We start from the raw sequence: 26,827 nt of genomic DNA on the forward strand, positions 1-26,827 counted from the left end.
ACTCCTTCAGGCCAAACCAGGAGCAAAGACCTATTTGCCAAATATAGCAAAGCTTTAGGTCACTGCTTTAAGTCATCTGACATATACAGTCACTTCATTAGGGACAGATCTTCTAGTCAGTCATCCTTTTAAAAGCTGAGAAAGTGGTATGATACTCTACCATAAACATAATGCTGCTAGTTTCTTTCAAATAATTAAAATATACCAGTGTATACACATGGCATTAAGTAAAGCCATATATCACACATGGTCTAAAGAAGAACTGAAGACATTAAACGGAAATTGGTAGCTTGTAATTATTATAGAGTTTTTCAATAAATATTATAAACTTGAACACTTCGAAAAGTCAACAGCATATCTTTACATCTGTGAGAAACTAACAAAGAGGATTCATATTAGGATATATACCAACCTTCTAAGTCTACCAAACTCGCCTGAAAGTAACTAGTTTTAGGCTTCCTCTCCAAAACGCACAGATAATCCATTTACTAATTTATCAACCTTGAAGGCATAATAGTTAATAATAAGTTTACATCTTGCAACTTCAAGTCACAGGAAAATCTAGTTATGGAACCATCAGGTAATTAAGCTCACAAATAGATTTGTATTTTTAAACTATAAAATTACTGGAGTTCAGTTACTGGCAGATGAAAAAGTAACAGAAGTCTGACATTCCTGCACAGCAGTGGTTTTTTCAAACAGGGCTGGCTGGCTGTCTGTGGAGGTGACAACAGCCACAGAGGAGGTAAGGGGTTCAGGCTCATGTTCCTTGCTTCAATAGAGCAGATTCACTTTTAACTCAACTTACATGCCTGGGGCTTCCAATCCCTTAAAAAGGTTTGACAATCATTGCTATAGAATAAAGTCCACTGTAATTTCTAGGATTCTCAGGAGCCTTAGAAATTCTGACAAGTGGTAACACCCACACACCTGCAATATCTTGCCCAAGGTAAGAGCACCAGTGGTTCCTCATGATCTCAATGGCATCCAGGTCATCCTTGGAGATGTCGTTATTAATGATAAGGTGAATGCACGGAATGATCAGCTCATTCATCACGTTGATGCCCTCAGTTACAGAGTGGTCATCATTTGTTTCAAAGAGAGAAGCTGCTCTGGCATTCAGCTCCTACAGATAAAAAGCAGAGTTAAAAAACCAAGCCTGAAAAAGAAGATAAATATCTGTTTTAGCAAAGTCTAAACAGTTCCCAAACTTTCCTGTACATTGGAATCGCCTGGGGAATCTTTAAGAAGATCTCTCGCCCCTCCTCAGACACACGGATTTAATTGATATTCAGGTGACCTGGGCAATGGGATTTTTTTAGTGTCCCCAAGATCCTGGTGCAGCAAATAAGTCTCTGACCCACTGGCCTAGACGCACAAGTCAAGGTCATGCTCAACACCCACTTCTAGCAAAAGCCCTAGTCAACGGTTCTCAATCTTCAGTGAACGTCAGAATCACCAGCAGAAAGCAAGCTGTGCCTGGGGTCCTCCCCAGAGGCTCGGCCCTGGTCACCACCATGTGAAAGCTCCCACTTAGGTGCTTCTGACGCACCGCGGGGGGTGGAGGAGCCGGAGATGAAAGAATCTAAATCCCTCCTGCCTCCTGGCGGAAGCTGAGCAGGACGGTCAAAATGTAATCTGTATTTGGTGATCTAAAAAATAAAAGCATGCCTCTAATAGAATTCAGATCCATCAAATCTACAGGTTCCCCTTTTCAGCTTAAAAATGCCTTGCTACATCTATAACTGATACAGGAATCCAAGTATAAATTAGAAAATGAAGCTCTTGAGATAAATATACATCATGACAATCTCCTCCACCTGCTATTAACCAGAGGCACCAGAGGCAGTGGCAGAAACGCTGGCCTCACTCCCCAGAGAAGGGCAATCGTGCCTGGCGTGAGGGAGGCCAAACGCAAGCACACGGTCAGAGGGCAAGCCTCCTCTGTAGTCTTCTGAAGGACAAGCACCTGTAGAAATCCCTGGGGAGGCAGACGGGCTACGTGGCGGCCGAACGCAAAGCAGGCCAGGACAGCTCTCCAGTGCTATATGACAACAGTATTAACAAAACTGCAGGACCAATCCTTACGGTTCATACCTTTAAAAACAAAACAACCTGGAATCTCTTCAGAAGTCACTAAGATTCTCATTTCCTAGCTTAGCAGGGAGCACAGAAAACCACTGCATTCCTTTAACACACTTTTATTATACACTTAGTACGTGCCAGGCACCGAGAAAAACAGCTGAGTAAGAAGAGACTCTGAGCTCAGGGAACTCACATCTAGGAGAGGCGCCCCGTGATAAAAGCTACGATGGATGCAGGCACACAGGAAGGGCACAGAACAGGGGTGGTGCTCATCCCAGCCTCTACCGGGAGTGGAGGAATGACTGCAACTGAAATGACTGATGGAACAATCTGTTTCAACGTAAAACTACTCTTAAGAGTTTGGAAAAATCCAAAACCCCTTGGAGATGTATTTTTTTTTTAATTCTTTTAAAAAATTTATTATTGCATTATTTAATTGTTTTATTTTGGCAGAGGGGAGGTAATTAGGTTTTTTTATTTTTAGAGGAGGTACTGGGGACTGAGCCCCGGACCTTCTGCATGCTAAGCACGCATTCTACCACTTGAGCTATGTACCCTCCCCACGAGATATTTTTGTGTTTTAAGTTATATTTCTTCATGCCTACAAGGAGCAGAGGTAAACACAATAAAACAACACAAATCGTAAGGCTTTACAAACAGCACAAACCAGAAGGCATTTTCTTCGGTATAAAGCGATTACCGACTCCTTCACGCCCCGGCGGGGCCCCTTGGTCAGCAGGGCGGCATTGCTCTGGTAGGCGTACACCAGGTAGGAAAGGGCCTCTTGGTACCTGAGAAAGCGGTAGATAAAACACAGCTCAGTGCCCCTTCCCCAGATCCAGGGCTTAGACCCCACTGACCCCTAAAATAAGAACGCAATTGGCTGCATTATGGAAAAGGCTTCAGGATGGAGGCAGCACGAGGCACTGGGAAAAGCCTGAGGGCCAAAGACCACAGCCACTCTCAGCTCCTCTGCAAACTGGCCAAGAAACCCAAGGCCCATCAGGGACTTCCCTGGGCTTCTGTTTTTCCCAACTCTAAAGCAAAGAAGCAGACTATGCTCAAAAAGGTCCAAGCCAACGCTAAAATTCGTTTTCTGCGTTCACTTTCATTGATCACAAAAAATTTGGCCACTGTATCTCTCTAGTAATAAATCCATCATTCTGTGACGGATGAAAGGGCATGTGTGATGTTCAGAACAAAGCCGAAGTGAAACGCTGGAAAGAGCAGAGGCCTGCTGGTGCGTGTGACAAGGGAGGGGACACAGCTGTGTTCTTAGAATTCCTGGGCGGGCATCAACAAGTAACAGCGTCCTGACCTCAGTGACATAAGAGGCCAACTTACTTTCCTTTCTGATAGAGCTCCAGGCCTGTCAGGAGATACACAGACACCTTTCGAAACAAACTGTAATCTTCATGCCACTTCTGAAAGGAAGGACAGCCATGAATGATTACGACCACAATTACTTCTGCACTTTCTACCACAGTGAATTTTAAACTCAATAGAACTATTTATCGAGCACATATGGGCAGGGACAAAGAGATGCAAAAGCTTTCAGATAATAAAATTTCCAATATTTAGCATAAAAGTCTACTGCTGACCTTACTTTTGACCCTGTTGCTTCTGCAGAGGAACAGAAATATTTATAAGCTTTAGAATTTAGTGTCTTAATTTCCAACACCCACGTCAAAGGCATTCAACTCTGATCTCAATGAATGGCCTCTCAAGTTCTGACGAAACCACCCAGATGTGGGGAAGATGGAGGGACAAGGCTGTTCCAACCACACAGAACACCACCCAAGCTCTAGGTGGCCCACCTTGGGCGGCACGTAACATTGTTTTACCTACAACGCAATGTCTTTAAAAAAAAAATTTCTAGTTATGTGAGCATTTGAATGCACAAAAATTTAGTTTCCAATATAGAAACAGTAGAAAACTGTATTATTTAAAACAGGCCAAAACCAAGAACTGTGTTGTCTAAAACAAGACTAAAGTGGGTATTTGAAGGAAATGAAGTGTTGATTTAGTCGAACAGAAAAATGGAATAAAGAAACTGCCTCTTCTAAGGGTAAGGAAAGATCATTTGTTCATTCTTACTCAGTTTTTTTTGGGGGGGAGGGAGAGTCAGTGATAACACAGTTGTTAGTTTTGCTTCAGAAATGACTGTCTTTGCTTCGTGGACGTGAAGAAAGGACCTCACCTTGTACTCGTCCATGTTCATGTCATCTGGACCAATCTCCTTCAGCTTAGCCTGAGCCACCTTCATAATACTGATTGACCTGTGGACAAAATTCAGAAGGCTGTGAAAGCTGCCCCTTCGGGAGAGTCGGTCAAGTCAGACCCAGAAAGAAGGCTGGTCCCCCGAAGAATCCCCTTCTTACCTTTCATCGTAGCTAAGATTTTTATCTGCAAACTGTTCCAGAAGGGTCCGCTCTACTACCCTCTTAGGTGCTTCATTTTGGAAAAAGTAGACGAGCACGTGCTGAAGGCGAGGGTCGCTATGAGCGGTGGGGGTCTCCTTGGCAAGCTGGTAAAGCCTGGAGTACTCTTCGTGGAATGCCTATTAAATGCAGAATCAACAGTCGGAAAAGGGGGCACTGTGGGCTTCTACACACAGAAGGTGACGCCCAAGGGCTGGAGAGGTTTTCATAACTCTAAGAAGGCTTCTAGGAAGTCCTTCTTACTGAGGAATTACAGAGGCAACTACAGAATCTGTAAGTTGTTTGCATCTCCTAAGGGATAAAACTCCTCTGGCACCAAAGACCTACTGAAACTCATTTTTCTCATAAATTTCTCAGAAAAACAATATTTTGTTTTCATTGTTTCAGGAATATCCTTGAGGACCAAGGATGTGAATTTTAAAAATCCACATAAATGCAACTTATCCAAGTAGCTTAAAAAGCATGGTCTACGTACTTATAGGATGGCCCCCAAATTACCAAGGCGATGTCTCATTCACAGCTTTATTTACAGACATCTCCTAAGAGCAACAGCGAGCCCTCCAGGCGAGGTGTGACACAGAACTAGTGCCAAGACAGGAGGGGCGAACACTGCTGTGGGATGGCTTGGTCTTTAGTCAGGCAGGTAAGGGAGTTTTGTTTTATTTCAGTAAAAAACCCTTTTAATCCCATTTTTTTACCATCTGATAAAATTAGTGCCCCAGTATTATGATATGTGTGGTATAATGATTAGAAGGAAAAAAACAGAGATACCTTAATAAGCCCTGCTTCAGACCCATCCCGGTCAAAGGTCTGACGGGCTTTAGCTATGGCCAGGATGACCCCTTGCATGGCAGGGCTCAGCATCACCTACCACAAGAGGCACAAACACAGAGAGAAAGGAGAGGGGGAAGGTTCAGAAGAAGACCATGGGAAAGAAAGGCGAACAGACGGCCGCAGGGAGGCAGAGCAGGGAGCGCCTCGGCCAGCGTCCACTGCAAGTCAGGTCTCACACACCTGCCCCTGCACATTCACAGCCCCCATCCCTCTGCACAACGGCAAGACCCTGCCCACGACAAGCTACGCCTATATACTGCCTCTAGTTTAGCAGATGAATAAAGACATATGTCTAGAAACACCTACAATATGTCACTGCTGAAGAATCAAGTTAAATTATAACTTTCAGGAAGTGTCTGAGGTGAGAATTCCAATTTATTTCCGTAGTTTGGGTGTATATCTGAAATACACCACTATGTTAGGAGTTTTACTAGGATGAACAGCACATTTAAAACAGTCTGGAAGTAGGGGATACCCAAACAGGACTCCATAAAATGAAACCTTATAATGACTAAAAAAAAAAAAATATATATATATATATATATATATATATATATATATATTTTTTTTCCCACAGGAAAAAAACCAGAAATCTGAGGGACAGGACTCATGACTGTTAGTGTGGGGTGACAACTGTAAAGGAGGTAGACAGGGAGTGACTTGGGTTCTACAGCTTCTTCCTAAAGCTCAGAATTAAAAGTAACAACTTCAATTCACATTTGTTTTGCTCATTAGATGATGGAAAATTTTATATTTGGAGGAAACACCACAGACTAATATTACCAAAGACAAACACGCCTAACTTAAAAGGCAATCTTTTTGGTCATGAAACCAAACAAGGAACTAAGGGGGAGGATATAGCTCAAGTGGTAGAGCGCATGCTTAGCATGTACAAGGTACTGGGTTCAATCCCCACGTACCTCCTCTAAAAATAAATAAGTAAAAAAAACCTAATTAGCTCCCCGTCCCAAGAACAAAAAACAGAAACAAACAAACCAAACAAGAAACTAAATTCTACCTTTCTGAGCCATCTGGACTCTGCAGTGGCCCTTGTAAGGGGAGGTCTGGGGAGGCAGCCGTGTTCAATGGTAACTAAGACAGGCCCTCCTATCCATCATTTGTCTCGCTGAGAAAATAGTAACTATTGCCACACACCTTACAAACGTATATTCGGTTCACGTGAGCAGGAAATGTAAGACTGACAACAAACAGCTAGGTCCTGTACTCATCTCTGTACCTCCTCATCATATCCATCTGCATCAGATCTAACCAGAATCCTTCCCACACTGGGAATCTCGACTTCAGAGACCTCAGAATCAGGCTGGGCAGCAGACTCTGCGTCATCAGCCTGTGGGGGCTGCTCTGACTGCTCTGCAAGGTGTGTTTCCGGGGGCATGGGCATCTTGGGTTCAGCCTCCTTAAGCTGTGGCAACAGAGCGGAGAGAAAGAGTAAGGAAAAAAAAGGAGAAAGAAAGAGGGATCGGTTAAACGCAGCAGACACACAGAATAATAGAAACGTGAGAAAACTGCGGCAGTGACTGCCGAGAGCCCGCCCCTCCTGGGGCGGGGCTTCCAGGCCACGCCCACCTCACTCAACGCGGCCTCCACGCCGCTCTTCTCGAAGGCGCGCGCCGTGTTCGCTATGGCCTGGGCCGTCTGCTCCTTCGCTATCACAGCGTGCTCCGATGACAAGCAGCGCGCCCCGTGGGACGAGGCCACCGAAGGCTCTGGGAAAGAACCGCACAGAAGAATTAGCGTCTGATGAGAAATAACCAGCAGAACACTCTGTAAGAGACACGAGGATGGATGGATACCAAGTTTAATACGCAAATCTTCAACAAAAACCTTTAAAAAAAATCTGCAAATTTTCCTCTAGAAACTAGTGACTTAAAGAAATGGCTAATTCAGCAAGAAGCCATTGGCTTTTCTGTAAAATTTAATGTGCTTCCAATGGTGTAATATTTCTTTATGCCAAGAAGGCTTCCTACATAAACCATCTCGTAGGGTAGGTCACCTTAGGAGAACAGTTTTCATAAAAATCTACCTGTTAATCCTACCTACTTTCTCCTGCAACATGGGGAATAAACAAGAACTAAACAGAGCGAAAGCACAGGCAGCTAGCCTTTCTGCTGTTACTTCTGCTCAGCAGCAATGACTTCTGAAGCCACAAGCTCTTCCATCAGGTTGAGGAAAACCAACTATATATTTGGAGTCTATTGTGCAGACTGGCCTGGCTCACTCAGAGGCAGTGAGAGGGGATGGCCAAGGCAGTGCAGCGTGAATTCCACCAGATCACTGGCAGAAACTCCCTGCTCAGATACCTTGTGATGGAGAGAAGTCCTGTGATGCTGAGCTGGTGGAAGACTCCATTTGAGGGATTTTGCAAGACTGCTCCTCTTCCCACTCCTCGACCTCCTGCTCAAACCTCCAGTTATCTTCCTGAACGTAGTGCTTCAGTTCAACAGAGAGGGCCTCCACTTCTCCTAACATCTGACCTAGTTCATTCGGGGCTGCCTCTGAGGAAGAACAAAGACGACGTTAAAACGGAGTCCCACTGAGCAAAAAGGTCTCACGGAATCAAAAGGTCCTTTCTAGAAAGAAAGAAAATACGACATTTTGTAATAAGAAAATACATCCATCCATCAGAGGTACTGACAATATCAGGCCAATGGTGACAGCACTCCAGAAACAGTACCTGGCGTATGAGTAGGCAGGCACATTGAGTATCTGTTGGATGAATGAATGAATGATGGCGAGTAAGAATTTGGCATAGAAGCCAATCACTGACAAAGTAGCAAGAACAAAGCAAAACTTTCTTGGAAATTCAGAAAATCATTAGATCCAATGAAAATTTCAAGGTAGTTTTATCAGTGTAACCACTGTCCCTATTATTGATACGAATATCCGTCTCAAGATAGTTAGAGATGAATTCCAAGACATTTACACTGCTTTGAGTTTCACACAATCAAGTGCTGTCAGAGAGCAATTTGATACAAAGGTTGGATGGTCAATGACACCTGGTTCATTAAAAGCTATGAGGAAAAATGGCTAGAATATCAAGGACATACTAAGTCTCATTTCTAACCTGGTGACCAAAGCAAAACAAAAAAACCTACAGCACAACAGCATATCCACTTACTGGTTGCTATTAACCAGTCTTTTCACTAAGCAAATGATAGTTTCCACTTTTTGTCTGTTTCTGTAATATAAAAATGAGCCATACGTGTAATAACAAGGCTTCTACAAGCTACCAACAGCCAGCACAGTCATTTGTACAGTAACTCCCACAAGCAGCTGTTCCTGCTTTCACACTGCAAATATGCAACTATGAAGATAGGCTGCCCTTAAGTGAGCACTCTCTCTATTCCCCACTCCCCCAAACCACACCAACACATTAGAAAGACAATTTGCTGCCCAGACAATATGCTCACGTGTTTTCTTACTTATGCGACACAGTGAACTTTGAACGCTAAAAGACACTTCTATGACCTCGGATGTGAGAGGAAGAAAGTGAAGACTAAGATAAATGGAAAACAGCACTGAATCTGGAATCAGAACTGGATTTGCATCTTGGGCCTGCCATTTATTTACCGGCTGTATGACTCCAGACAAGTGCACAACCTCAGCTGGAAAATGTTGGTAACAAGAATTCCTGCCCTACCTGCCTCCCTTTTAGAGTTACAAGTTATTAGAGAAAAAAAGTTTGAAAGCATGCAGGAAGGAGTAAAGTACCAAAATGAACGACTGCTCTTAGCATTAGCAGTAGTGTAAGAGAAGTATGAAGTTGTTTAGGCAAATCCACTTATTAAATTTAGCTTTTCCCCAAAGGGTGCAAAAATATGTGCACAAGAACATCACTAAAGAAGAAAAAAATTAGAGGCAATTTAAAAGTCTACCAATGGTTCAAAAAGACACCTGCACCCCAATGTCCACAGCAGCAGTATATACAATAGCCAGGACATGGAAACAACCTAAATGTCCAGACAGATAACTGGATAAAGAAGTTGTGGTATACTTATACAATGGAATACTACTCAGCCATAAAAAAGAATAAAATCATGCCATTTGCAGCAACATGGATGGACCGGAGATTGAAGTAACCCAGAAAGAGAAAGAAAAATACCATATGATATCACTTATAACTGGAATCTAAAAAAACAGGCAAATGAACTTATATATAAAACAGAAACAGACTCACAGACATAGACTACAGATTTGTGGTTGCCAGGGGGGAGGGGAGTGGGAAGGGATAAACCGGGAGTTCAAGATTTGCAGATACTGACTGTTATATATAACATAGGTGAGTTTATACTGTGTAGCACAGGGAAACATATTCAATATTTTGTAGTAGCTTAAGGTGACAAAGAATATTAAAATGAGTATGTATATTCATGCATGACTGAAGCACTGTGCTGTACACCAGAAATTGACACAACATTGTAAACTGACTACAACTCAGTTAAAAAAAAAAGTCTATCAATGGGAGGCTGGTTTAATAAATCATATACATATTTCATACAGTGGAATTATTATATGGTTGTTAAAAAGAAAAGGGTGGTTCTATTTTTAAAAATATAGAGATTGCTAAGATAAAAAACTAATGAGAGAGATGCAGAATAGAATGGAAAAACATCCCCCTTGTGGGAGAAAACGCGGTGGGAGAGAGAGATCAATAAATAAAATCTAGCATCTGCATAGAACATGTCTTGAAAACTATGTAAGAAACCTAAGAATGGATACTTGTTGGGCTCAAGATAAACTTATTTTTCGTTTTTATTTTCTTTTGTACTATTTGTCTTTTTCAAAATACATTATACTTGCTAACAAACTCTAATTAAATTTTTTTTTTTTAAACTACAAGACAGTTCCCTTCCCCGAGCAGTACAGATTTTCCCCATCCCTGGCTTCTGCTAAGGAATTTTTACCTGCATTGAAGTGGGGTAGCTTGTCGTTAATGTACATCAGACAGTAAGCACTAACATTCCTCAGGCCCCCGTAGGAATCTCTTTCAAGCTCTTCCCAGGAAGACTCTGTGACAGAGATGTCATTGTACTTGAGCCAGACTTGTCGGGGCTGATTATAGACGTAGGCCCAGTAGTGTCCTGCATTTGCCTGCCCTTCGTGCACGAGAACCGCGTGCAGGCGGTAAGGCACCTGCAAGTCAGAGAGCACTTCCTGAGACAGGTTAAGCAAAGCCATCCGATTAAAGTTTCAAAATTCAAAATTATTCCCAATTATCAGACATAAGAAAGCTGACTATCTATAAATGTGTCTGATACAGAGTTCACACCAAAACATCTAATTGATTCGAGAGAGACTAAGAAAAACACAGCCTTGCCATTATATTTCTGAATTGATAAAGCACGATGTTGACATTCCTATACATGTTAATACTCATTTTATCAAGATGGCCGGTAAGCTTGTACTTGAAACTACTGGTTAACATACTATTCTTTACGCACACTCTGGGGTTAGGTCCAAAGATTAAGTCCATATAGCCATCAAGTCATATTCTCCAAGTCAAAATTATATTCAAAGGACTTTCAGAAGATCAGCTTCCAACTAGTTTTTTACTTGCTAATTACACAACTGAAAATGAACTGTTTTGCTACCATCTTATTATAATTGCATTACACTGAATTTCCTCAGCATGAAATTAAAAGGCATACTTCTCAAGTAAAAAAAAAAAAATCCGTAGCCTTGGAATCTCCCAATTATATCTCAGTTCCTGAATCTCTAAAACCAGACAGCTGAACTAGATGATCTCTTTGAGGCCTCTTTCAACTCTAAACTCCATGACTACAGACCTAAAATGAAAGATAACCAAGACCTATTTATCCCTCGAATTTCAAACTCAGTTTATTTAAAAACAGAATCACCATGACCACTCATGCTGTGAACGTACTTAGCATACTTGGGACCTACAGCAAGCATAGCAAGTATCTTGTTCTATGCCTACTTTATTTGGCACCAAAATCTAAGTTAGTGTATTTCATTATCAATCAGTCACATGATGTATTTCTTCTTGCAAGTAATCATCCACTTATTGGGGTGAAAACCCATTTAACTACATACTTGTTTGCTGCAACATTTGGAAAGCATTTTATTTTTCCCAATGTGGAGAAAATAGAGCAATGTTTAAGTGCCAAGTAATTACTGGTGAAAGAAAGGAAAGTCAGCCCTCGAATCAAATCAAACTTTCATTTAACCAGTAACTTGACATGCTTTCTTACTGGTGGTGAAATTTTTAAAATAATACAAAAGAGAAAATGGGGAAAACCTAATATTTACATAGTGCATTCCTGCTATGCGACACAACCGTGCCTCCACGTGACCTAGAAACAGGCCGCTCCTCCCACAGCCGTTCACACGGGAGCCCCTGGAGGTCAGGCCCCTAGCTGGAGCCTCTTTATTCTCTATGTCCAGAATGTTAATCTACACAAAAATTTCTGTGGATACTAAGAATTTCTGCCCTGCCCTCCCTGGAGTTATCAGACAAACAAAGCTTGAAAGCATGCTGCTAACTGAAGGATCACGAAGAACGTGGTTCTTTGGAAAGGATGGGTAACCAGTCCCTCGTCAGCTTCCCCCACTGCACTACTTAAATTACTATTTTATGAGATTTTAAAAACATTTAACAATAAATCTTTCTAATATATGCAAAAAATACCATGTGGCAGCATTAAGTAAGTTTCAGGTTCTGTTGGCAGTAGAAAATACATTGCTCTTTTTTTTTTTTTTTTTTTTGCCTAAAATACAGAATAACGCCAATTTCTTTCCTAAATTCATTTTTATACCTCAGGGAAGTTCCCATTCTATTTCAAAGAAAACTATCAAATTTTCTCTTGGTGTCTCCCACTAGCACCATCACACACGCCTTGACTACCTTCCCGTCAGCTTTCACTCTACCTGACGAAGGAGAGGATCACAGTACATCTGCTCGATAGTCTGCGTTGTGCTTGCAATACAGTTCTTTAAATCTGTGAAAAAAGAACACTTGGTTACAATGATTTCATTCCACATCACACAGGCTGCTTTAACTCTGCACATTCTTCTCTGTACACGGGGTTCTGACGATTTCAACTTCACTCTACGAAACACAAAGGAGTATGTAGTTTTACATGAGCTAGCACTTTAGGTTATAAAGGCTTTTAGTTTCATGTAACTACATTAAGATTTTAACAAATGATCTCTTACAACTGGCATCAAAATTTCTTAAAAGAAGAAATAATCTCTAGAAAAAAGACCTTAATGGGTCACTTGGGTGTCAAATATACATCCTAGAGACAGGACATGAAAGAAGGCAGAGCAAAAGGCAAGGCTAGATTTCTGTGAATAAGAACTTGGGAATAATCTAGATTTTATTTATTTGTTTGTTTGTTTGTTTATCTATTCATTCATTCATTCATCTATCCATTTATCTCTAGATAAAAGGAGAAAGGAAGGGGTGGAGGGAAAGTGAGCAACATGACAGCGAGGCCAAAAGAGTTTTAAGAACAGAATGTTGAACAGTTTGATTTTTCACTGTGTGTATCACTCAGTCTTTGTCTCATTAACCTTCAGTAAAGCATATTTCATGTGGAAAAGACTTTAAAAGTGGAAATTAAGGAAAGCTAAATTACAAATTTGGGTCAACTCCGATCACTATAAGTGAAATAGAACCTGCAAACAAAAGTCCAGGATCAGACGGCTTCACTGGGGAATTCTATCAAACATACAAAGAAGAGCCCACAGTGATCCTTCTCAAACTCTTCCAAGAGATTGAAGAGGAGGGAATATTCCCAAACTCATTCTATGAAGCCACCATCACCCTGATACCAAAGTCAGACAAAGACACTACGAAAAAGGAAAACTATAGGCCAGTATCACTGATGAACACAGTGATAACCTGTTGAACAAAACTCCTCAACAAAATATTAGCTAACAGAATACAACAATACATAAAAAAGATTATACACCATGATCAAGTTGGGTTCATCCCAGAGACACAAGGATGGTTCAACACACGCAAATCAATGTGACACACGTCAACAAGAGAAAGGACAAAAATCACATGATCACCTCAACAGATGCAGAAAAAGCACTTAATAAAATTCAACATCCATTCATGATAAAAATCTAACCAAAGTGTGTACAGAGGGAACATGTCTCAACATGATAAAAGCTACTTATGACACGCCTACAGCCAGGATAACACTCAAGGGTGAAAAGCTGAAAGCCTTCCTGTCAGAACCCAGGACGCCCACGCTCACCACGTCTATTCAACACAGTATTGGAAGTCCCCGCCACAGCAATTAGACAAGAAAAGGAAAAAAGGGGGATCCAAACTGGAACAGAAGAGGTAAAACTGTCATTATATGCAGATGACATGATACTGTATATAGAAAAGCTAAAGGTTTCCCACAAAAACTACTAGAGCTGGTAGAGAATTTAGCAAGGTCGCAGGATACCAGATTAACATAAAGAAATCAGTGGCATTTCTTTACACTAACAGTGAAATATCAGAAAAGGAAAATAAAGAAACAATGTCTTTTAAAATTACATCCAAAAAAATAAAAACCTTAGGAATAAGTCTGACCAAGGAAGTGAAAGACTTATACACGGAGAACTACAGAACATTGATCAAGGAAATTAAAAATGATTTACAGAAATGGAAAGATATCCCATGTTCTTGGATTGGAAGAATTAATATTATTAAAATGGACATACTACCCAAAGCAGTCACAGATTTAATGTGATCTCTATCAAATTACCCAGGACATTTTTCACAGAACTAGAACAAATAATCCTAAAATTTATATGGAATTACAAAAGACTCAGAATTGCCAAAGCAATACTGAAGAAAAAGAAAGAAGTTGGAGGAATAACTCTCCCAGACTTCAGACAATACTACAGAGCTACAGTAATCAAAACAGCATGGTGTTAGTAAAAAAACAAAACATATGGATCAATGGAACAGAACAGAGGGTCCTGAAATAAACCCACAAACATTTGCTCAATTAATCTTTGCTAAAGGAGGCAAGAACATACAATGGAGTAAAGACAGTCTCTTCAGCAAATAGTGTTGGGAAAACTGGACAGATGCATATCACTCAATGAAGTTAGAACTCTCCTCACACCATACACAAAAATAAACTCAAAATGGCTTAAAGACTTAAACATAAGACACTATAAACCTCTTAGAAGAAAACACAGGCAAAACATTCTCTGACATATATCTCAGCAATGTTCTCCTAGGGCAGTCTACCCAGGCTATAGAAATAAAAGCAAAAATAAATAAATGGGACCTAATTCAACTTACAAGCTTTTGCACAGCAAAGGAAATCATAAGCATAACAAAAAGAAAACCTAGGGAATGGGAAAAAATATTTGCAAAAGATGAGACTGACAAAGGCTTCATTTTCAGAATATATAATGTATATACGCTCATACAACTTAATAAGAAAAAAACAAACAACCCAATCCCAAAATGGGCAGAAGACCTAAACAAGCAATTCTCCAATGAAGACATAAAAATGGCCAATAGGCACATGAAAAAATGCTCAATATCACTAATTAGCAGAGAAATGCAAATCAAAACTACAATGGGGCATCACCTCACATCATTCAGAATGACCATCATTCAAAAGTCCACAAATGATAAATGCTGGAGAGGGTGTGGAGAAAGGGGAACCCTCCTACACTGTTGGTGGGAATGCAGTTTGGTGCAGCCACTATGGAAAACAGTATGGAGGTTCCTCAAAAGACTAAAAATAGACTTACCATAAGTTCCAGCAATCCCATTCCTGGGCATATATCTAGAGGGAACCTTAATTCAAAAAGATACATGTACCCCAATGTTCACAGCAGCACTATTTACAATAGCCAAGACATGGAAACAGCCTAAATGTCCATCAACAGATGACTGGATAAGAAGCTGTGGTATATTTATACAATGGAATATTACTCAGCCATAAAATATAATAAAATAATGTCGTTTTGCAGCAACATGGATGGACCTGGAGATTGTTGTTCTAAGTGAAGTAAGCCAGAAAGAGAAAGAAAAATAGCATGATATTACTTATATGTGGAACGTAAAAATTAAAAAAAGGCAAACAAACTTATTTATAAAACAGAAACAGACTCACAGACACAGAAAACAAACTTATGGTTACCAGTGGGGAAAGGGGTGGGAAGGGATAAACTGGGAGTTTGCAGATACTAATATATATAAAATAGACAAACAACAAGTTCACACTGTATAGCACAGGGAACTATATTCAATATCTTACAGTAACTTACAATGGAAAAATACAAAAACAAATATATGTATGTTCATGTATTGACTGAAGCATTATGCTGTACACCACGAGCTGACATGACATTGTAAACTGAGTATACTTCAATAAAAATATATATATACAAATTTGGGTCAACTGAAGCCAGAGTTCAGATAAACTAGGAAAAGAAAATCAGCAGATGCAAGAAACTCTCAAAGTAAGTGTCATGATGTCTCAGATCCCCGGGAGTCCCAGAAATTCTGAGAGGAGAATGTAGGAGAGAGCTTTTCACGACTGTAAAATGGAAACGTGTGATTCAATCTTATAGGGAGCAGAAAGTACCGAAGAGGTCACAAGCCCCGTGCCCAAATTCAACAGTTTGCATGGCAATGGGAGGAGGTGTACCCCAGGTACCAAACTTCCAACTATTCAAACAAATGGAAAAGGCAAAGGGTAAGTGTTTACAAGAACTGAAGGAGCTGACCTTGTATATCCTGTTCAATCTCGCTCCTCCACCTCTGAAGGCAGGTCTTAACAAAGTTTATCTCCTCGTCGGTCACTGTTCGAGGAGCCGGGTACGCAGGCATTTCCATGGAAGACAGGGAAGATGTGACTGGCTTATTTGCTGTCTTAGAGTTGTGTGAAGAATCTTCCGAAGAGGAAAAGGTACCTTCAGCATCCTGAGAAGTGCTCTCCTCATTTGTACTGAAGGAAGATAAAAAAAACATGCTCATATGATAATTTCCGAAATATGCCTTGGCCTAAATGTGCTCTGCAGGGCAAGCTGTTATATGGGAAAGTACAGCCAGAGTTCAGTGAGTGCGTACTCTGGAAAGGTGCTGAGCCGAACTTAGCTAGTAAATGGCAGAGAGGGATTTAAACCCAGATCTGCCTGGGTTTAAGAGTCTATGGCTCCTGCTTCTCTAACCCCTTGTTCTAATGCCTTCTCATCAAGAAAGGATGAGAAGGAATATGGAAAAGAGGAGACTGGGACTGGAAGAGTCAAGGAATCAACTACAGAGTGTCCAAGATGCAACCGACTAGAGTAGGATGATCCAGACGGATCCAGGAACAAAATATACACAAGAAAAATCAGTATCAGCTCAACATCCATCTCACAGGAACACCAGCCAGGTGGCACCGAGGAGAGTACAGGGCACAGGACTGAAAGGCAGGCCATCCCAGCCCAACCATGCCTTAGTTAAACACCCAGTCTAATGCCTCAGCTATAAAATGTGAATGTTAACTCCTTTGTATCATTGCTGTAAACTGAGAATAAAGTATATAAAGTAAATGTTAGTTTATCTGCTAAGCATTGCCAACCTGCACACAAACAGGAATATAAACTAAGCTTCTAACTATACTTGGGTTTCTGTTTCACACCAAAACGGAAGAACATAAACTTTCTGTAGCTTTGACTTAAGAAACCCTCCGTCCCTGTTTTTCCCACCCGCCTTTTTCTCAAAATAATGGAGAAAACCTCTTTTCCCTATGGATCCATACATATGAAAAAATAAGCCTAATATAAGCAAAGGAGCAGATATCTTAATCTCAAAAAAGACCACACACACACACACACACACAGAGTAATTTTAAAATCTAACATCAAGCAGTATTATTTTATGTGATTAAACAGACTGCCAAGGCTCTTTTTAAAAATTGAAACCACTTCTATTTCATTAAAGGACATAAAAACATTCTACAAAAATCCAAACACATAAGTAGAGTATAAAAAGTAAAAGAATCCCCCATTCCTTGATTCATGCCATTGCCTAGAGATCATCATTCTTAACACGTGGTATGTTCTATCCAGACAGACACACTTCTACGCACACATGATGAATGAATGTTATTCTGTGTGTGGGGGGGGCGCCTGGGGGAATGGCTGGGGTTTTTTTTTTAACATAAAAGTCTAAGTAATCTTTTTTTAAAAAATAGGTTCTAGTTTTCTTATTAGTAATTGAAAGATTATTAATAATCTTTTTTTTAAAATAAATTCTAGACACACACATCAAATCTGATCCGAGCGGACCCTGGTGGCTCCTACAGACCACAAGGTTGCTGCCCGTAGCTGAGCTGGGAGAGAACCAAGGGCTCGTGTGACTTGGCCTCCCTGCTTCTTTTCTAGATAAGCCCCTCTAGGCTGTCCTCTTCAACTTCTAGCCAGTTCTTTTTCATATTTTAATTTTACATTTATGAGTAAGTTTCTCTTTCCTTGACATTTAGCTGGTGGAACATACTTCAGCAGCAGCTGAGAGAATGAGATGTTTTGGAATGTCAGGGGCGGAGGGTTTCCTGTGAGCAAGGCCTTAGTGGCAGCTAGCTTGTGGCTAGCTCAAAACTAGTGGCCCTGGTAGAGAACGGACACTGTTCACTGGGACAGCTCAAGACACCTCTGAAATAATCCTGACTATCCTGCGGGCAAGACAAGGCACACTCCCTCCACGTGACAGTTGGCAAAATCCTCCCCTTTAAGACAAAGAGCTCGTGGCCCTTGAGCTCTTAGGGGGTGAGTGTTAATCAGGTGGAAAGATGGCGCACAGTTCAAATTAAACCAAAAACCCCAACACGTGCATACTATTTTTAAAACTTGTCTTCATTACCTTTCCTTGGATGTCAGGTCAGATGCCGGGCAGTGCACTGAAGAAAGTGGTAATGTCACGCGTGCATCACTTGGAGATGGAGAGCTTTCTGAGGCAGGTTTTGTGCTAGCAAATTCAATAACATATTTCAGCATGTCCGGGAGTGGGAACCGAGCCGGGCCCGAGCCGTACTTCACATACCTGCGGGGCGAGAAAGCGGTACTCCGCTGCCAAGCCTGTCCTGCATCTTCAGGCTTGCTGAGAAGGTCTGTTACTGTGCGGGGAGTCAGTGGATAGGCTTACTCCTGAAGGCTACGCAACATTCACTACGTTAATCCACAGAGCGAACGTCCTCTAATTACAAAAGTGAGAAGCGGTAACACTACACTTTTACACCTGGCAGAAAGTCTTTCAAGTGGGCTCCCAGTCAAAGTCAGGCCCGTTACGCTCTCTCCTGACTCACATCACACTTAGGCTCTGGCGATAAAAGTAAGAGCTGTTTCTTAAAGGAAAAGAGAGATTTCACCAGTGCTCAAATCTGAAAATAATGTTAGTGAACCAGTCCCAAGGGTTTTTTTCTCTGCTGCCCTTTAGATCAGGTACTTTGCAACTAGGAAACCTGAGAAAGAGAAAGCTGGAAATGGGAAGGAGGTGTTGACAAAGCTCAGCGTTTAAGAAAACTGGCAACACAACTGTAAACTGACTATACTTCAACTTAAAAAAATGGGATTCATAGAAAACCAAAAAAAAAAAAAAAAAAGAAAACTGGCAAATCTTTCCTCTGCAGAGTCCTACGTACCCTGTTATTCACATACTCATTTAAAAGCACGGGCCAGGTATAAATTATTGAAGGTTCCCTTGGGATTAATATGTAATAAATATCTTCAATATGTAACCAAAATAACTCATAAATTATTTTAATAATACCCAGTGTTCTGCCAGTACTAGCATATGCTATGCTCAGCAAAGAGATTGACCTTAATGAATTGTACACTTCACTACAGGAGAGAGTCTAAATAGCACAGTAATTCAGCTGACTCATTGGCACAGGTAAACTCTCTGATTCTGGGATTCCATTTACAAAAGGATGGAGTCACTTCATATTTTTCTTCTCCAAACAAAGTGAAGGAAAGAAACAGGTACAGAACTAGGAAGAAGAAAAGCTATTCCTATATCAAAAAGGGCATTATGAAATGAAAAATAAAACATAATGTGACCCCAAATCAACCACATGTTAGAGAGTATGTAGCAAAGAGTTCATCCTAATTTAAAGGAGAAACAGAATGATTTTTCCTGTAGATCTGCCTGCCAGAGAGCTAGAGCTTTCATTGGAAAGGATGTTAAATATGTAAGGCTAGAGAAACTTTAAAGAACTGTTCTATTCCTTAGATCTATTTCTTTGGCTTAATTTCAGTTATCATTTTCTCTAAATTCCACTTATCTTTCAAGATCTACTTTCTCCAGAAAGTCCTCCCTCAATGTGCCATTCTCCCTAACGCTGGAAGGAACATCTCCTCTCTCCTACAGTACGTGATCTAAACCTCTTGCCTATCCCATAGATACGATTAATATGTCTTAAGCCCACAGTGTTTGTTGAAATAATTTATTAATATTACTGGCTTGGACCAAAGGAAAACATTTTATTAGCAATGCAACACTGATTATCTGTTGTAAGATTTTAAGTCATCATTTTACATCTGTAACTCTTCCCAGGTTTGTTGTATTTTAATGACACATGCAAAATTTCAGGAAAAAATTTTGTCTAAAAAACTTATCTTCCATTTTATGGCACAACAATTTTCCTGTTCTACTGAATTCCTTTAGACCAACTGCTGCATACAGTGCAGTACCTTTAGTACAATTTGGTAGAATCAAAGCAAAAGTAGTTCTAAAAAAGATGTCTACACTGTATACAAGAAACCTTATTTTCAATATTATATCAAAGTACCTTATAGAAGAAATAGTGAACATTTTAATTTTTTTAAATGATAGAAGCAATGCAGGCACCTGGTAAGAAAATCCAAATACAAAAAAGTGTAAAAGCCCCATAAAAGCCATGCTCCTCTGCCTCAGCTCTCCCATCTAACAGTGTCCATGAACAGTTTCTTGTTATTATTCCCAGGATTACGTCATACACAGGGAAACCATTTTTTAAAAAATTATCCAAGTAAAATTATCTGAAATTTAAAAAGTCATTTTATTTTAAAAAGAAGTAGTATCCAGAGTATAGAAAATGCTCCTGTGCACTATTTTAAAATCTAATATAAGCCAGAATGGCTTGATGGTTCCTGGCAAATTGAGCATCTTTGAGCTATAATGCATCAGGTATATCCGGTTGTATAAAAACAATTAAAATTTTCTGATCTTATGAAGTATCACTAAGACCTTAGAAGTAAAATACTGCTGCAGGTATAAAGCCCTGTGAATCTCTTCCAGGACAGCATCTGAGGGACCGATCATCAGCGTAGGTCAAAGGCAACTAGACGCTGGATCTTAAAAGGGGAGAGGCACCTACAGGTGCAGGGTCTTTCTGGGGCTGCTGTGGGAAGTTCTGCTTCTCAGGGAAGTTTCTGACCTAGCAACGAAACGGGTAGAAGCGGTGCGGTGGAGGCAGCAAAACTGTTAAGCAGATAAAGCGGAAAAAAGCCATTGACACTGGATGGGATTTCCTTCCTAAATTCCAAATCAATGGGCTCTCCTCTGACTAGAGAGAAATGACACGGACTCCTTAGTAGGCACAGGGTGATTCCACAGAAACAGCACCTGCAAAACAAGTGAACAAAAAGGGACAGATTCCCCTGCAAGAGAAGGGGCTTTGGACGTGTCAGGAGCACAAGCCCTCAGTTTGAATCAGCGCTGCTCCAGGAGAACACCGCTGTCTTACCTCCCCAGCACCTCAACAACTGCTCTCCCAAGACAAAGGGGTTGGGGTTTTGTGACAGTTACCTCTCCCGTGTTTGTGGGAAAAGGTGGCAAGGTGGGTAGAAAAGGTAAAGGGCTATGAAATCAGAACTTAGGTTGCCTTCAGTGCACCACCGATAATCGACTGTGGGACTGGGTCACGAGGGTCCCCCGGGGAATAGCGCCCCAAGGACACAATTTGCTCATCTTAAAGACGACTGCTTCACACTTAGGAATAATTTTTTCTTAGCTATTTTATAAAATACACATTAATGCTTAAACTCTGAATTATTTTTTAAATATTAGCAAATTATCTGATTTTAATGACTCACTCTTACCTTTCACATTTCTAAATACAAGGTGTCCACGACTCACCTTTCCAGTTTCTGCTGCAGAACTTTTATTTCCTCTTTCAACTTTCGAATACACTCTCTCTTACTTCGAATAAGCTCTTTGCTCCTGTACATGTACCTAAGCAAATGATAATCCCACAAACACAATTTATATTTAAAAACGTTAATGACACAGTTTCAGCAAACTTGGGATACAAGGAAACTGCCTTAATCAGACAAATGACACCTTTGAAAGCGCAGAACTAACATCATATTTAATGGTGAGAGACTGAAAGCTTTCCCCTTAAGATCAGGAACAATGCAAGGATAACCACTCTTGCCTCTTCCAGTCAATGTTTTACTGGAGCCATAGCCAGTGCAGTAAGGTAAAAAGAAATAAAAGTCATACAGATAGTAAAGGAAGAAGTAAAACTGCCTTTAGTTGCAAGTAACATGTAAAAATCATCTATATAGGAAATCTCAAGGAATCTCCAAAAATGCATCAGAACTAATAAGTGAATTTAGTAAGGTCAAAAGATGCAAAGTCAATTTAGAAAGAAAGAGGAAAAAATCCAGTGCATTCCTGTATGCTTGTAAAGAAGAAATGAAAAGTAAATTTTTTTTTTAAAAATCTTGTAATAACATCAAAAGCAAATAATTATTTAGGGATAAACAACCAGATATGTGGAAGACCCTTACACAAAAAATTATAAATCCCTGTTGAGAGAAATTAACAAGGACTTAAATAAACGGAGCAATACTGCATTCATGAATTAAAGGACTAAAAATTATCAAGATGTCAGTTTCCCCCAATTGATCTATAGGTTCAACACAATCCAAATCAAAATCCCAATAGCTATTAGGGGTTTTGACAAGTCGATTCTAGTATTTAGATAGAAGTGGACCAGAATAACCAAAACAATTTTGAAAAAAGAACAAACTTTGAGGTTTACACTATCTGATGTCAAGATAGTACAATAATATCACAGTAGCCAAGACAGTGTAGTACTGGCGTAAGATTACACAACAGACAGAATAAAGAAAAGGCCCGCAGATGTAGGTTCAATCAATTTTTGAAAAAAAAAAAATTCAATGGGGGAAAAGGGAGTCCTTTCAGTGAATGGCACTGGAATAATTGGACATCCACACGCCTCCTTTCCCACTCCTGCAAAAAGAAAAATCCCCTTACCTCATACTATACGTAAAAATAAACTCAAAATGGGTCACAGACATGAATACAAGAGTTAAAATTACAAAATTTATAGGAGAAAATAGAAAACTTTTGTGACCCTGGTTTGGCAGATTTCTTAATTAGAATACAAGAAGCAAAAACTATAGAAGAGCAACTGATACATGAGACTTCATCGAAACTAAAAACTCCTGCTCTTCTAAAAACACTGGTAAGAAAGTAGAAGAGACAAGCAGAGACAGGGACTATTTGGATTTGCATCTAAAATACACAAAGAACTCTTAGAATCAGTATGAGCACAATCAACCAGATTAAAAAGCGCATAAAAGATGAACAGACACTTCGCCTAAGAAAAGAGACAAATCACCATTAATTAAGCACATGAAAAGATGCCCAACACTGTAAATTATCAGGGAAACATAAGTCAAAAGAAAAATAAGATATTCCTACAGACCGAATAGAATGGTTAAAATTTAAAAGACTGATAATTCCAAATACTGGTGAGGATTTCGAGCAAACAGAGCTCTCACACACCGCTGATAAGAGTGCAAAATTGCACAGCCACTTTAGAGAACAGTTTGGAAATTTCTTATAAAGTAAAAAAATATACTTTTCATATGACCCAGCAATCTCACTCCTAGGTATTTTACCCAGAAGCACTAAAAACCACACCAAGACTTTTATGTGAAAGTTCACAGCAGCTTTATTCGTAACAGCTTAAAAATGGAGACAGCCGAAATGTCCATCAATCGGTAAATGGAAAAAACACTGTAGCACATCCATTCGCTGTAACACCACTCAACAGCTAAGAAAGGCTGCTCTGACACTCAACGACACCAATGGACTCCAAAAACATTATTCCAAGTGGAAGAAGACGGCCACAACAGGGTTCATACTGAGTATTAATGTCCCTAACTATGACATTCTAGAAGTGACAAAACCACAGGGCCAGAAAACAAGAAAGTGGTTGCCTGGGGGTGGGGGAAAGGGCCTGACCGCAATGGGGTATGAGGGAACTTCCTGGGTGATGGAAATGTTCTCTATCTTGACTGTGATGGTGGTTACTTGGCTGTAAACATTCGTCAAAACTCACTGGCTGTATGCCTAAGAATGGCAACATTTCTTTTTATGTAAACTGTATGTCAATAAACTAGACTTTAAATAGATTAAAATTCTATTAAGTCTGCCTAGAATTTTTTTTTCCAAAGTACAGATAGTATTTAGATGAGAAATGAATACACTGCAGCTACTCTTCATACTGTTTATCAGCACAGATTAGCAGGGCTTTTACCAAAGCCAAGCTACTCAAATTGTGGTCCAGAGATCAGAAGCATCATTAGCATCACCCTGAGAGCTTCTTAGACATGCAAACTCTTTGGCCCCAACCTAGATCTACTGAATCCCAATTTCCACAGTATCAAGACCTCCAGGAGCGTCCTATGTACCACACGCTTAGTACCTGCTCACTTCTACTGCTGCAGTACATCAAGAAGCCAATCAACCACCAAACTCACCTGTCCATATAGATGATCTGAGGAAATTCCAGCTTATTGTGAATCTTCTCTGGCTGACCAAGGGACTGATTGAACTCAAATCTTGAGAGTTCAAAGGTCAACACTGGAGGTAGCTTCGTAAACCAACGCTATTGTCAGGAGTAGAAATGCGGGAGAGAGAAGTTAATTTTAGGAAATGTAATATGCCAGCCAGATTTAGTATGTCCCTCATCAGACTTTCTTCTTTTGGTATAGAATTTATATTCAAATCTAAGTCATACTACAGAGGTTTTTTTTTTTTTTTTTAATCTCAAATAATAAATTGACCACTTAAAATCATCCCTTCTTAGAGAATATGGTTAAACACTCCTCAAGATTCCAAATTTATGAGCCAGTCAACAACATTTTAACTCAACTATCATCCTCAGAAATAACAACCCTTAAATATGTGAAATGCACCAAGAATCTACATATCATTCACTGGATCATCAGTATTCCAAAGAGGTTCAAACCCTGCAGAAAATGGCTAGCCTAACCAAAGAATTAGAAATTATCTAAAAAGACTAATATGTATACATAATATTACATACTATTAAAGTCTGGTAACCATAATTTGAATCCCCAATTTTTTAAAAAAGGAAACTTGAAATAGCCTCATAATTATGAGTTCTCAAGTTGCTGAGAATATCCCTGAATTCCAAGAATTTCCAGATCTCATAAAGGATTTAGTCAAATCCACCTATAATGTTACCTTGAGTTTCAGGAAAAGAAAGCATCAAGTTATAAAAGAGCGCTCAACTGTCACTGATCACAGATGAGGAAATGCTAAACCAGGAAAGGCATTTCTGTTCACTTCACCTGTATGCCACCTATATGAACAGCCTGGTGATCTTTCCCTTACCAAAGGTGCAAACAGCTCCATTCCCTCCACACCCTTGTCGGCATGAGGTGAATCCAGACAGCCTGCCTACCTCAGGGTTAAATCTAAACAGGCATAATTCTCTATTTTGTTTTTTAACAGAGAGTTCCCATTCTTGAATAAAGGTCTCCAGGGGTCTTAGTAACTAGTGAACATGTCTCTTCTTTTGTAAGAGCGATCATCAGCTCCGAACAGATGGCACACATGTTATGTCTCCCAATCAGGAATCAGTACTTCCCCTGAAAAGCCAGGGAGGCAGCAGCTGTCAGGTCCAACCCTGCTCTGCAGCTAATGCACTTTGATGAGGCTCATGTTAGGCTCTCTATTTTAATTCAAGAAAGATTTCCTTTCCCTTATAGTAATCACTGAATTGGACTCATATAAAACGCAATTCTGTTTCAAAATGTATGATGAAAGGAGAATGATCCAAGCTGTGTGGTGCTGACAAGTATCCTTCAATGTAACTCACTAATTCTTAACTCAATCCAAATTTTGAGGTATTAATTACCGTTGCTCTCTCCCCCTCTAACTTCCCACTTTCTTTCCAACCAACAAAAATAAATGAATCCTAGATTAAAAAAAAAATGTTAAAGCAAAGGCAGACTTTACAATTGAGAATAGCAAATACTATAATAGGGAAAATACTCTAACTGGCATACCAGAGGAGTTAATCACTGCACTTTCACCCTCTGAAAATATGGAGGCAGTGGGTTCTCCCTACCCAGGTACAGGTAGGCTTCAACAGAAAGAAACTTGATTATACTTAAAACATCAGAAGCAGCACACAACCTTTATGTGATTAACTCAAAATTCATATGAGACTATATTTCTCAAACACTAAGACTCACTAATACTTCTCAACTCATGACAGACTTCAGACTAGCTCTGATAAGTGTAAAGGTATTTAATATGTGGTGTGAAAACAGCTTGCCCCAAAGCTCTGTCCTGTTGAAGTGGCTTTGTCATTGGCTAAGCAAATAAAAATACCCAACTCACCTCTTGTCCATACTTCACTGAATGATCAGAAGGAAGCAGCTCAATGTCGCCCTCCACCATGGCCCCTTCCAAACACTCGTCTAAGTTGCGATAACCATTTACCTGAAGGGGATACTGGCCGAAGGTCTCGTTGTTACAAAAGGGCTTTCCTAGGCAAAGAAATAGATTGCTTTTTTAGAGACATCACTACTGCTTTCTAAAGCCTTTTTCCTGGCACCACAGAGACAGTATCTTCTTAGTTCAGCGCCTCTGAGAACTGGTTAGAAGTGTTCTCAGCCTGTACGGCAACCTCTAAGGAACCAGCGGAGCCGGGCACAGGTCATTAACACCTGTTAATAGCACAGAAAGACAGACAACTGGACGTTACACGACGTTACACATCTCCTGATCAAACACTGCCCAGCTACCTGTGAACTAGTCTTGACTGACTTAAAAAACCTTACGTGAATCTCGTCAAACTCTAGACCTAACTACCCATTTACAGAAAGAGGAGCAGAGAGGAACATGTTAAACCGTATCACAGATGGGTAAGCAGCACCATTTTAAACTGCGAAGTGTATTAGAGAACATACAACCTAATTTCTTAAAAAAAAAATCTCTAAAGGAAGAAAGGATGGGGGAGAGAGAGATTTTGAAAATAACTTAAGAGACATATCAACCAATCATAAATGAACCACATCTGGATCCTGATTAAAACAAACTGTAAAAAAGTATATATATGGGAAAGTCTGTGTTTATTTTTACACGTATAAAATTATATATTTATATACTTATAAAATTATAAAACAAATTGGAT

General features: G+C 40.0%; 1 protein-coding gene across 9 annotated transcripts in view; it reads right to left on the bottom strand.

The window, feature by feature from the left end:
- Positions 1 to 26,827, bottom strand: part of USP28 (ubiquitin specific peptidase 28) — a 56,620-nt gene that overhangs the window by 1,646 nt on the left and 28,147 nt on the right. For 4 of the 9 annotated variants that reach the window (XM_064482060.1, XM_031443688.2, XM_064482062.1 and 1 more), the window contains 16 exons: positions 26,032 to 26,180; positions 24,138 to 24,265; positions 21,478 to 21,573; positions 18,223 to 18,402; positions 16,104 to 16,324; positions 12,270 to 12,340; positions 10,286 to 10,514; positions 7,682 to 7,876; positions 6,948 to 7,087; positions 6,598 to 6,783; positions 5,298 to 5,393; positions 4,467 to 4,645; positions 4,286 to 4,364; positions 3,430 to 3,509; positions 2,753 to 2,876; positions 931 to 1,126 (listed from right to left, as the gene is read on the bottom strand). In XM_064482060.1, the coding sequence (XP_064338130.1) occupies positions 931 to 1,126; positions 2,753 to 2,876; positions 3,430 to 3,509; positions 4,286 to 4,364; positions 4,467 to 4,645; positions 5,298 to 5,393; positions 6,598 to 6,783; positions 6,948 to 7,087; positions 7,682 to 7,876; positions 10,286 to 10,514; positions 12,270 to 12,340; positions 16,104 to 16,324; positions 18,223 to 18,402; positions 21,478 to 21,573; positions 24,138 to 24,265; positions 26,032 to 26,180 (2,349 nt within the window). The remainder of the gene's footprint in view (positions 1 to 930; positions 1,127 to 2,752; positions 2,877 to 3,429; positions 3,510 to 4,285; positions 4,365 to 4,466; positions 4,646 to 5,297; positions 5,394 to 6,597; positions 6,784 to 6,947; positions 7,088 to 7,681; positions 7,877 to 10,285; positions 10,515 to 12,269; positions 12,341 to 16,103; positions 16,325 to 18,222; positions 18,403 to 21,477; positions 21,574 to 24,137; positions 24,266 to 26,031; positions 26,181 to 26,827) is intronic. The other 5 variants (XM_031443685.2, XM_064482064.1, XM_064482066.1 and 2 more) reach the window with 3 other exon arrangements.

The sequence above is a fragment of the Camelus dromedarius genome, chromosome 34 (assembly GCF_036321535.1).
Source record: "Camelus dromedarius isolate mCamDro1 chromosome 34, mCamDro1.pat, whole genome shotgun sequence".
Classification (NCBI taxonomy): domain Eukaryota; kingdom Metazoa; phylum Chordata; class Mammalia; order Artiodactyla; family Camelidae; genus Camelus; species Camelus dromedarius.